This window comes from Poecile atricapillus, chromosome 10 (genome assembly GCF_030490865.1).
Source record: "Poecile atricapillus isolate bPoeAtr1 chromosome 10, bPoeAtr1.hap1, whole genome shotgun sequence".
In the NCBI taxonomy this organism is placed as follows: Eukaryota; Metazoa; Chordata; class Aves; order Passeriformes; family Paridae; genus Poecile; species Poecile atricapillus.
Window position 1 is genome coordinate 14,078,074 of NC_081258.1, and position 12,542 is coordinate 14,090,615.

Below are 12,542 nucleotides of genomic sequence, written 5' to 3' on the forward strand. Positions count from 1 at the left end.
GAGGCTGAAATAGTTAAAGGTTTTAGTGAAAACTAAAAACTAAAAACTTGAACCATCCTGATCTGGCCAGGTGAGGGGAAAGAAAAGGGCTGAGCAAGGGCAGGCTACACACATGGGACATCTTTTAAATGAAAAAAATAACTCACTGACATGAGAACTTTTGGCATTTTAACAATGATCAAGAACTAAGGGTTGGTAGAATGATATTGTGAGAAGGTCTCTGGTAACAACTAAACCAGAAGGAGCAGGATCTCTCTGCCATATTAGCACAATGAACTTCTTGTTCTCAGCTATTTTGAGGCATCATTTTCATTCTGTCAACTCCAACCCCATCTTACCACAATAAATTTGGGAAGTTTTAAACATACACAGGAAAAAGAATTAAAATGGTCTGATTTTTATCTAGGTAGTCTTTTGATTTTTGGTTTTCTGGATAACACTTGTTTCCTACTTTATACCACCATACAGGAATAAAAGATACAAACTTAAATGCTATTAAAATAATGGAAGATGGCATTTTCACATTCTCAGTTTTCAAACCTAGAGTGTTAGAAAACGCACAAAGATAGGTGAGGAAACCTTGTAACACTGTCCTACTCCCAAGTTTGCAACAGGCTGCAGGAATGCGCACCTAACTGCTGTGCAGAAAGCCATCAGCGTTGAGCGCTGATAAAAGGTCAAATGTGTTAATTAAATATTTGCTCATCTCTGTCTGGAGTCAAAGGGGCAGATTTGGGACTAAAGGATGAAAGAAATCAGTGTCTCTGCACTGTGCAAGGCAGCTGTCTTGAGAGGCTGAACTGTTTTGCCGGTGTTTCAGGCACGAAGCCACTGTGTGGCTATTTCTGCCTCTGTCTCTGGGAAGATTCTGTTATCGTGGTGCAGGGTGGCCCCTTGGCAATTCCTGTAGTAAATCTGGTGTGAAGTGATAGGTAAAGCCAGGCAGTGCTGTGGCTCCTGCAGACAGGGCTTTGCTCTTAGCTGTGCATGGGCATTTAAAAATAATTTTCTCCAGGCTCTTGCAGGGCAGTACCTTTCTAAATTTTAGTTCCTTTAAAAGCAGGCCTGGGGGACAGTGCAGTGCTGGCCAGAGCTGGCTGTGGTGGCTGCTTGGCTGGCAACAATCCAGCCCCTGCTGCTCCCTGCTGAGGTGTGGTGTTGTGTTGGGGGCTGGCTGGTGAGGAAGAGGAGGCTGGAGTTGGACAGCCATGCTTTTGGAGAAGGGCTGTCCTCCAATCTTCCTCTAACAGGGATGATCTGGTCTTAGACCGTGGTGATCCATAGGGTGAGGAAGCAGCCAGCTTCAAGCCTCCATCCGCGTCAAGGAACTTTGCTCCTGTAGCACCTACCCTGCTGCTTTAGCTGTTGAGGGGACTCTGGTGAGATTTTGACAAATAATCAAAAATGTTGCAGATGAGAAAATGTCATCTGCAGAGTGTGAGCCGAGGAATTTGCACAGCTTGGTGTGGGAGTGTGTGTGTGTGTGTGTGTGTGTGTGTGTGTGTGTGTGTGTGTGCAGGAGAGGCAGGAAGGGCCAGTGCTTTGCTTGGCTCTGACCATGTCCGCTGCCTCCGGGAGGGCAAAAAAGCAGCTACTTTGTGTCCCACATCAAATTGGATTAAACCCAGGCAATGTAGCAAGTGAAACAAGCAGCTTAAACTGAACTTTGTTACACTGAGGTAGCCAGAGCATCCCAGTGGGATTTCATTTAGTTCTCCTTTTCGGTTTGTGAGGAGACGTGACAAGATTTTCTGCTTCTGTAGATTTGCAGATTTTCTACCAAGGCAGTAAATTCCTTAAAAGACCTACCTTTGTGCTGGTTTGTGAAAGGAGAATATGGGGAAAAAACAGTTCAGCTGCCTTGCAGTCAACTGGAAAATTGAGCAGAGGGGGTCACAATACCTCAGCAGCAGGACTGCCCTTAGCCAAGCTGCTCTTAGCCCCTGTGAGCATTCAGGCATGTTGATGTCAACAGCCTCCCTCACTTATGATAACGATATTTATCATTGTTTATTTGCTTTTATGGTAGTTAAAGATATTTAGACACTCCGCTGAGAAGGCAGAAATGCCTCCTGCTCATGTTACTCCTGTTTACTGAAAGAGGTGGGCTGTGCTCAGATGGCAGCCAGAGCTGTGGGTGCCCTGGTGTTACAGAACACTGGATTCTATGGGCCCGTGGGAAACTGTCCTGGGGTGCGTCAGGCACAGCATCACCAGCCAGCTGAGGAACAGGATTGTTCTGCTCTGCACTGCTGCAGCTTCACCCTGAGTCCTGTGTGCAGTTTTGCTCACTGCAATATATAAAAAAAAAAAAGCTATTAAGCTGTTAGAGAGTGTCCAAAGGTGGGTAAGGAAAATGGTGAAGGGCCTTGAGGGGAAGCCATATGAGGAGTGGCTGAACAGTCTTAGCCTGTTCAGCCTGGAGGAGACTGGAGGCAAAACTCATTGCAGTTGCAACTTCCTTGTCAGGGGAACAAAAGGGACCCTGATCTCTGTGGTGACCAGTGACAGGACCCAAGCAAATGGCCTGAAGTTGTTTCACGGGAGGTATAAACTGGATATCAGAAAAATGTTCTTCATCCAGAGGGTGACTGAGCACTGGAACAGGCTGCCTAAGAAAGTGATCACATCACCAACAGTGCCAGAGTTCAAGAAGCATTTGGCCAATGCTCTCAGGCACACAGTGTGTCTCTAGGGGGTGGTCCTATGTAGGCCTAAGACTGGGACTTGATGATTCTTGTGGGTCCCTTTCAACTCAGCATATTCTGTGATTCTGTGAAAATAGTGCCTTTAATTGCAAAAGAAGGAGGAATTTGGGGATCTATATCCTGGAAAGCTTATCTAATCCTTGGGACAAATTTTACAGGTAACAGGCTTTCCCCAGCATGTGCTGGTCAAGAGAAATGTCTCAAACTAATTTCAGTGATTATCCCACCCTGTGAAGCATAATTAATTTGAGGGTTCAGGGGCTTTGGTCTTGCATCAAGTCCAATTTGGTGCTTCCGCTAGCAGCAGAGGTCACAGAATGGGAGTGAGCCCCTTGTGCTTCTGATGGCGTTAAGCTGGCAGCAGCACTGAGTGCTTGGGAAAGCATAAGTGGAATTGGGAAAGAATTGTGGCAGGTTGGAGGATGGGCTGGAAAATTGCCCATATTTTTTTCCTAAAGGTAGGTGCTAACTGCAACACAGATCTGCATCCCTATGGGGGGAAACAGTCTCTGCAGTTATGGCCTGCGGCTTCTGAGGGTTTGTGAGGTAAAGATGTGTCAACAGCATCACTCTTTGGGGAAAAACAAAGGTCACCTCAGGCTGAAGCTTTGTGCCTAAAAGGAAGATGAGTATTTCCATGGTCTTCTGCTTACTTCCAAATGTAGATGAGCAGCAGCACTGCAGGACTCTGATCTGCAAGAAAACCTGAAACAGTGGGGCTGAACCTGTGTGTATCATGCAAATAAACTATGAATTACCAGACTAGGGTTGTTGCCTTAGCCAGCAAGAAATACCACTGAACAGCAGCTCGACTCAGCTCTCTGCAGCAGGATTTGTTGGTGGCAAGGATCATCCACTGGGAAAGGCAGTGCTGAAGTTTTGGGGGATGCAAAGCTTTGGAGGGAGGCAGCTGAGCCAGGCTGCATGCAAGGGAGAGGGCCTCAGGGCACTGCATGGAGGCTAGGCTGGGATTTGGAACTACCACATGGGACCAAGCAGTCTGTATCAAATTAAAAATTGGAGCAGCTCCTCTGCAAGGACTGAGGAAGAGCTTTTGTTCTCCCTAAAGTGGTGAGCTGGAGAGCAAGGACACTGCTGGGAAGGAGCGAGAGTATCCCAGTAGCTCAGCTCACCCTGGCCTCGCTCTGCAAGGCTGGGGGCCATATAAATGGGGTTTATTACTTAAGGCAATGAGACTGGAAAGTGCTGCCCACTACAAAAGCAGGGGACAGCAAGCTCATAATGCAACACCCAGAGGGTGAATGCCTTGCTGCTGAAATGCTTGAAATGAGGCAATATGGGAATTTCTGCCAAAGGAGAGGGGCTGTAGTTGCAAGGAGCTGCTGGGATTATCACATGGGCAGAGATGTCACTTTGCCCGAAGAAAAACCTCCTCCTTGTTTAACTCATTGTGTGGACATGGTGAGCATAGGACTCTTTTATGAAATGCCAGTTTAACAGTGGGTAACACAGGATGGAAAAATCCAAGGTTGGGAGGTGTTCCTTGAAGAAAAAATGAGTCTCTGGAGATCTCTCAAAGGTGTGGGAAGAAGTAAGCTGTAATCCAGCTCCACTGCTCCATTCTGTCTTCAACCCCTGATGGATGAAGGAGCAGACCCAGCTCTTGCTCCGGGCTAACTCTTCAAATAATTCTCTCTAAACCAAATAGGCTGCCAAGCACGGGCTGGATTTTGCTGGCTTTTGTTTTCAAGTGCTCCCAGCTGCACAGCCCCTGAATGCCAGCACAAAGCCACTTTCCCAAGCGCTGTGTCCCAGTGTAACATTCAAACACAAGAATGGAGACCTTGCTCCTCCAGCTCTTGCCCTGCCTTCATCTGGATGAGATAGCTGCAAGTTGGTGGCCACACTGGGCTCCAGGGGTTGTGTTAGCTCTTGGATTGGGTAAGACAGAGGCATTCCCAAGAGAGGAAGGTTTCTCCCAGGCAGGAGAGGCAACCTGGGACAGGAAGGGAGCAGTCCTACAGCTGTGCTTCACACCACCTCACCGAGCCTGGGAACACCCATGGAGCATCCTGACATGCAGGCAAAAGCTTCTGACTTGGCCTGATGCCAGCTTGTGCTGGGAAAACTGCTCCTGGAGTCAACAAGGAGGGGAATGTAGGTGGGATTCTTCCTATCCCTCTGTTCCTCTGTTCTTCCGTTCCATCTGCTGATGGAAGCAAATTTGATGTTTGGGGGCAAACCCATCCTGTGAGGGTGCTGTGAGCTAGCCCAGTGAGATGCTGGCGGGACATCTGAAGAGTTGTTTTTGCTGAGCTGGTGGTGGACTTGTGTCCTGTTGCTGCCACTGCCCCAACACCTGGACAGGTATTGTTTTACTATTAAATTTTGGGTCTGGCTGGCTGCTTGGGCACATTGTACAGCAGCATTCCCAAAACACTGCTCTGAGGGGGACTCTGGGGTTGCAAACACTGCTTTTAGATGATCCATCACCAAAATCAGCATCCAACCACCACTTATTGCTCTAGGAGGAACGTGCAGATTCCATCTACAATGGGACCAGCCATTGTAGATCCTGTTTTGGAGACCTGATCACACCTACAGCCTATTTCTCTCCATTCACATGGACAAAGCCCAGAGCCACTATGGAGCGTGACATGCCAAATCCCAGCAGCCAAAGCAGAGTGTCTGGCACTGACAGCAGCAGGAGGTGCAGCCAACCCACCAAACTTGAAAATGAGCTGTCTCATGGCACCCCCAAAATGTGATTTTTCTGCCATCTGCTCTCTGCTTCCTGCAGCTACCCCAGGGCTGGGCCACCCTGGTGCAGGCCCTCAGACTTATCCCATCCCCTCCAGCCAGCCCAGTATCCTGCGCCAGGAGAGGCGAGGAGTGCATCCGTATAAAGGCAGAAGATGAGTCCAGCTGATAATTTGGCACTCAGCATGGAGAAATGACAGCAGGAAAGTTGAATGCCAGCACTTTATTAAAGATTTTGGGTGGTTTTAGCAGCCAGTCATTTTTTTGTCTTAATTCTTACGTAGTTTCCCTTTGTTCTTCCGTATTTTTTCTTCACTCTTTAGTATTTTCTCTTTGGTTTCCTGTGGTTTCCTGTGGTTGTTCTTGTGCATTTCTTCTCGGATCTCCTGTATTTTTTCTTTTATGTTCTGTATTTTTTTGTTGATGTCATGTACTTTTTCCTTGTTACGTATTTTTGTTTCATTCTCTGTTTTTACTTCATTCTTCTGTATTTTTTCTTCATTCTTTGGTATTTTTAATTTGGTTTGCTGTATTTTTTCTTTGTTCTTATGTATTTTGTCTTTGAGCTCCTGTATTTTTTCTTTGTTTGACCATACTTTTGTAACATTCTCTTTTTGTACTTCATTCTTCTTTTTGTTCCCTTCGATCTCCTCTAGTCTTTCTTTCTTCATCTGTATTTTCATTTCGTTCTTCCATATATTTTCCTTGATCTTCTCTATTTTTTCTTTGTACTCCTGTATTTTTACTTCATTCTTCTGTATTTTCTCTTTGATCTCCTGCATTTCTTCTTCGGTGTTCTTAATTTTTTTTTTGACCGCCTGCATTTTCTCTTCATTCTTCTGTAATTCTTCTTTGAATTTCTGTATTTGTTCCTCCTTCTTCTGATCTTGTTCGTCATCCAGGTCGCCAGCACTGACCTCCTCAAAGGTCAGCTTCCCCATTACGTCTCCTACCTCCTCAGTTGCTGGAACAGCCGAGGTGCGAGTCGGAAATGAGAGATTTTGGGCAAAAACTGACCACAGCTATTGGACACCCGCTGAGGGAGGCGTGGGACCGGCTGCCGCCTTCCCGGCGGGCTGAGCACGGCCGGGCTCGCCTCCCCGCGTCCCGGGCACCGGCGCTGGCTCGGCAGTGTCGCCCTGCGTGGCTGTGGGGTCGCGGAGGCCGCTGAGGAGATCCGGAGTCCGTTGAGGGGCTCCGGGAACCGTTGAGGGCCTGCAGGGCGACTGACGGGGTGCGAGGCCGCTGAGGGGTGGTGGGGTATCCTGAAAGGCTGCGGGACCCCCTGAGGGTCTGCGGGGCCGCTAGGGGGGTGCGGGACCCCTGAGGGGCGGTGGAGGCCGTCGGAGCCGTAACGCTGCAGTGGCCCCTGAGGTGGCGCCTCGTCTTCCTGAGGCGACAACGGCCGGGGTGGGGCCACGGCGCGTGCTGGAGGAGGGGCCAGTAAGGGCCACGCCCCCACCAGGAAAGGGGCGCGTCCCGCTGGGGCGACGTCACGGGCGCGCTGATTTGCATACGCCGTGCGTGCCGCGGGGTGGGCGGGCGGACGCCGGAGGTGGCGGATCCAAGATGGCGCCGTGCGGACGTGTCCGGAGCCGCTGCCCGGGCCCGGCGCTGCTCCTGCTGCTGGCGCTGGCGGCGCGGCCGGCGGCGCCCGGCCCTGCCGCCGGCCTTCCCGGTCCTGGCGGTGCCCAGCCTGGAGCGGGGCAGCCGGCGGGGCCGGGCGCGGCTGCCCCGCGGAGTGCCCGCGGCGGCGGACCGGGCAGCGGGTGGAAGCTGTCGGAGGAGGCGGTATGCCGGGAGGACGTGGTGCGGCTCTGCTCCAAGCACAGCTGGGCCAACAACCTCGCCGTACTCGAGTGCCTGCAGGACGTCCGCGAGGTGAGGGTCGGGCCCGGGGCCGGGCCGGGCCTGCCCGCGGCGGCGAACAAAGAGCGGGCTCCGCGCCTCGCCGCGCCGCCGCCCCGCGTTTCCCTCATGGTTTATGTTTTAAAAATCGGAGTTTGCTGTGCGGAGCTCCGTGAGGGCAGCGAGCTGTCTGCGGGGTGGCCGTGTGGGCTCCGGTGAGCAGCTCCTCTTCATCTGCACCTCGGGGCTCGGCGCTGCCGCCCGCGCAGCGCCCTCCGGGCAGGGACAGCTCTCGGGGGCTCTGTGTTCTGGCTCTGGTGCCTTGCGGGCTTATTCGTGTCTGGAGGTCTGGGAGAACCCACCCTGCTTAGTGCTGAGCGAAGGCGCCGTGCTCGTAGCAGAAGTGACCTGAGGAGATGTTTTTTTTCACGTTCAGGTTTCCACCTTCGCCTGGAACTCGGCTGCATAGGTGGCTGCTCTCCAGTCCTCAGTTGTGCGTGTATGAAACTCGATGTATAATCATTAGATTTAACTGACTTTATGGGGAGGTTAACGGGGCAACCTGTGTTGTTCCCAAACATCTGTCGTGAGCAGTTTTAAGTCCAGTTCAAGAAAAAACTGAGTTTCCACCTCCGGGTCTTCCAGCTACATCTTTTCATTCATTCCTGGGCTCAATTTTAAGCAGCCTTTGGGAGACTGTCTTTGGTGAGCCGTCCCGGTTTTGAGGTCTGTGTATTCTTGGCTTCTGTGCTGTAGAGTCCAGGAATGCCAGGCTGGGTCAGTTTTAATGGTGTTTTGCCCAATAGGGGCTGCGATTAGAAAAAACATTGGGCTCGTTTCTCATCCGTTATTATGGGGACAGCAGATGGCAGTGGCAATGGTTACTCTGATCGAGGGGAGTCTTGAATCAGTAAGTGTCAGTGATTACTTCTGGCTTCAAATGCAAAGCTAATTTAGATTTTAATCTAACTTCGTGTTTTAGTTTTGGCTGGGTAGTTAGTAAGACACTCATGGTAGGTGTTTTAAATGAGTCCTGCTGCAACATCCGTCACAGTCGTGAAACACTTCTGTATGTGCTTTATGAATAATTTGCCCTTTGCTTTTTCTTTCACCTGTCTGGGATCTTTTGGCCCCCTTTTAGGGAGGCATCCTGTCTGAGAGGATCTCGGAAGCTGACCTCACAGGCAGTGGCTCACAAGCTGCCAGCCTGCCAAAAAGGCAAGCTCTTGTTCCTTTCTTTCCAGTTGCATAGCTCCTCCCTACTCTTTTCATAGTTCCAGTGCTTGTTGGTTTTCTGCCATTTTAGCGAGGTGAACCCTTTTGTGGTCTAGTTTATCAGTTTTCTGCTGGAATAGTTTTGTCATTTTTCTGAATTAAAGCACAGAGGGGGGTGAGTGCAGGGTTGGTACACAGGGCTGTGCAGGAGAGGGAAAAGATTAAATCGAAAATGAAGGGTTGTTTTGCATCACACTTTATTTTCAGCAAGTACAAACCCTTATGCTGGCTCTGCATATCTCATGAGAGCTCCAAAGAACACTTTGAATTCAGTTAAGTCTGCTTGTGGTTTTCCTTTTCCTATTCCTAAGCCTGCCTTGATGTCAGTAGTTTGCTGGCTGTTGGTTTTGTCTAGCTGTACTGCTGTCTGACACCCAGTGCTGAAGGTGAACTTTTTCCTGAGTGACATCCCAGGCAGCGACAAGACATCTCAGGCCTCTTTTGGATTGAATTTTCTCTCTGAAGGTGCCACTCTGTGGCCTTGTCTTTATTTGTCTGTCAGCCTGCACAGAACCCTCTCAGCTGGTCTTAACCCTCAACAGTTTGCTGCCAGTAATGCCAATGTGATGGGCTGCGTCCTGATGTAATGATGACTTCACAGGGTGCTGCTCTGAGAAGTTAATTAAAATAGCTGACTTCTGTGTATCCCTACTGTTTAACACTTGATATTTAGACTGTGAATAAAAGTTGTGAGTTGTAAACATTGTGTAGCATTTCAGCTGATTGGGAATGGGGTCAGATGTTGTCTCAGACATTTCCTTTGCATTGGAGATGACAGCAGTGGAAATAAGTGACCGACTGCCTGTTGTTGATATAACTTTTACTTTTGGCTCTAGAGCGTCTCACTGCTTGTTTGGACGATACCAGAAAAGTGACAATTATGTTTTAAAATGGGTGAGGATCTAGTCTGAGTCATACAACCCACTTAAAAACAGTCAGACTATAGTTAATGGAGATTTGGGGGAGTTTTGTGTGTGATACTGTCAGTGAGGATTGTGGACAGTGCTGCAAGTAGCAGTTAAGATTTTTAGATGCAGTTAGGCTGCAAAAACAGCCTTTTTTCTATAGGTGTTTAGGGTAATTTTTCTCATAAGAAATGTTTCTCTGAAGTGGAGAAAATTTGTTACTATAAGGAATATCCATTGATTTTTTTCTTAGTGTGATACAGGTATGCTAGCACACTTTTAAATATGGATAACCAGGAGAAACAACTGCTTGAAATGTTCCTTTTGAGTGCATAAAATACAGAGAAAAGAGAAGGTGTGTTTGTTTTGTTAGTCAGTGTGAATGCAATCACATGGTTTCAGTATGTGCTGATTTCTAGGTGTGGATGTCTTTGCAGTACATCCTCCCTTGCTTTCATTGGCTAGCTCTGAATCTAAAGGAACAGGAGTGTTGAGTTCATGGTTGACTGGTATAGGAGCCCAGCTTGTAAGGCAAATGTTGAAAGAAGCAATTTAACACAAATATTTAGTACTGAACAGTCTGACACAAAGAGTGAAAAAACACCCCAAACTCTACACCCAAAACCCTACACAAATGAAAAAACCCACTCAAACCAAATCTCCAAATAGTAAATTTTCAGGTTTTGTTTTTGAGAGGTTATTGTCTGTCAATTCAAAGTATTATCAAGAGTTAGTTAGGCACTGTGTATTTTTAGAATTCTTGAAGAAAAAATAGTCAGATCCCCAGACTGACTAAATACTTTTTACCGCTGATTTTTCCACTGAGTCAAAGAAATGTTGAATTAATGTAGTGCAGAGTCCTCTTTCCTTTTGTAGTAGAAGGATGGGAAAGATGCTCTCTTGATTGGAGAAGGAAATAGTCATGGTCAGAGCTACTCAGCTTAAACATTTTTGGCCATAATCAGAAAACAGAATAAAGCCTGTTTTTTTAGGTGCATTTTGCACATGAATTAACTTCATTTTAGTTAGAAGTATTCGTGCACTGGATATATTACAGTGTGTTTTTGAGTGACTTAAATTTTGTCATCAAGATTTTAACTATTATTCACATAATTCTATGTCACATGTAAAAAGAGTAGAATGGGGTAGTGTATATGAGTATTTTTAAAAATTGTGTTCCAAAGTGCTTTTTTCCTCAAAGGATTTAGGTGGCGAACCTGTTTCTGGAAGGACTTCAGAGCTTGTATTTCATGAGCATAGACTGCAGCCTTTAAGCCCTTTTTTTGTGGGTTGCCTGTTAAACTGATTTACATGGTGGTTAAAGTCTAAATAAACCCATGAAATATTAATATATTTGCTAAGTAACGATTTTTGCCTGATTAATGATGATTTGCATTTGAAGCATGACTGAGTTTTTGAATTTGAGGTGGGAAACATTAAAACATAAAATAATCCTAACCAGTGTGGTTCTCTTATCTGGTTTACTAGTGGAGCATAATTTTACTTTTAGAACCTACACTACATCTGGTTAATTGGTGAGTGAATTTGATACCATAATTGTTGAGCATTGTCCTTATAAAGATTGTGTAATATTTAAGGCATGTTCTGTACAGTGTACATGCATTATAGGCTAAGTATTTTTTCTAAGATTAAACAGTTGTGGTTAAGATGGGATTAGAGATCAAAGTTTTGGCTTCCTGCTACTTTCTTCATCCTGAGTGGTTCCGTTTCTTTGGTAACACCTTTATGACAAAGACAGTGTAATTGAACCTTAATGCGCTGTCTTCTGTAAAAAATAGGACTCTCTTAGTGTTGTGGATGGAATTAAGAACAAAGCAAGTTATCATGAAGGTTGTGTATTTCAAGAATAGTATTTTTCATTAGTATTTTATTTCAGAATTGTAGTTGGTGTAAAAGACCAGAAAATTCATTTGATCTGGCTTAATGGACTGAGGAGCTTGTATCATTTGACAGGCTGGGAACAGTCATATTTCTTCAATTTAAATGTTTTATTCCTCCCTCTGTATGTACCTGAGCTCCTTAAGTGATCTTATAAAATAGTGTCAGTGAAATTACTTGTTTTAAAATTATAGATGGAGAATAGAAACCAGATAGTAATGCATGCTTGGAGTCTTCATCTCATTGGGTTATACTGTAATTATAGGAAAAGTTGTGTGTGCTCAGTCCCTGTCCTGGTTCTGTAGTGTTTCTACCTTTTTAGTAAATGGATTGGAAATATAAAGGCTTCCTTAAAGCTTTTTGCTTGCACTGAAATAGATGAGTGTGATCTGTCACAGTAGCCTATTTTATTTTATTTTGTTTTGTTTTATTTTTTTAAATTTTATTTTATTTTTCCTCTTTTTAGCTCCCTAATTTGAGTTAAAGGTCAAAGGTTTTGTTCAGACTCGACATATGACGTTATGTTATATTTGAGCACATTCTCCTTTTATTCCATCTCTCTCAGTTTTCCTCTGCACAGGTGGAGGCTGGCATTTAAAGTACCCTTTTTGAGATGTCTCATTTGTGGCAGCAAATGACTGGTTACCTGTCCAGAGCTGTAAGTAATTGAGGGCTGTGGATTAAACATAGCATGAGGGTAGGTTAGTTCTTAGGAAATGCAAATGATGAAGAAATTCCTGGCAGGGTTGACCATTTCTTATAGCACTTAGAGGTTTTTTCCCCAAAATCTCCAGGCATTCTCCCTGGCCGTTAGGTGGACTGTTTTAAGTAACTGCCTGTTTCTCAGGTTGATAAGTCCATGTTTGTGGGATGGAGGCTGTTCTGGTTCTCACATCATTACTATTGCAAAGGAGCAGGCAGTTAGTATTCCAGTGGTACTCTTAGAGTGCCTACAGCATTATCATCTGGTTCAGATACCAACACTCAAAGGGTTGGTTTTTTTTAAGGGCAATGATCAGAAACTTGAAAGATATACCTTAAGCCTTGCCAAGGGCTTTGCTTACATTTTCCCTTCTTTCTAAGGGATATTGACCTGGTGATCGTTCACAGTCTGAAAAGGACACAGGAGTTTAAGAACTGTTACATTCCTGAGAAAAATAAAAGGAGAATTTTTACCAGTATAATT

General features: G+C 46.2%; 1 protein-coding gene across 1 annotated transcript in view; it reads left to right on the plus strand.

The window, feature by feature from the left end:
* The first annotated feature begins 6,972 nt into the window (after positions 1–6,972).
* GLG1 (golgi glycoprotein 1) overlaps positions 6,973–12,542 on the plus strand; it is a 77,452-nt gene continuing 71,882 nt past the window's right edge. Inside the window, exon 1 of the mRNA XM_058845663.1 lies at positions 6,973–7,310. Within this exon, the coding sequence (XP_058701646.1) occupies positions 6,999–7,310 (312 nt within the window). The 5' untranslated portion in view covers positions 6,973–6,998. The remainder of the gene's footprint in view (positions 7,311–12,542) is intronic.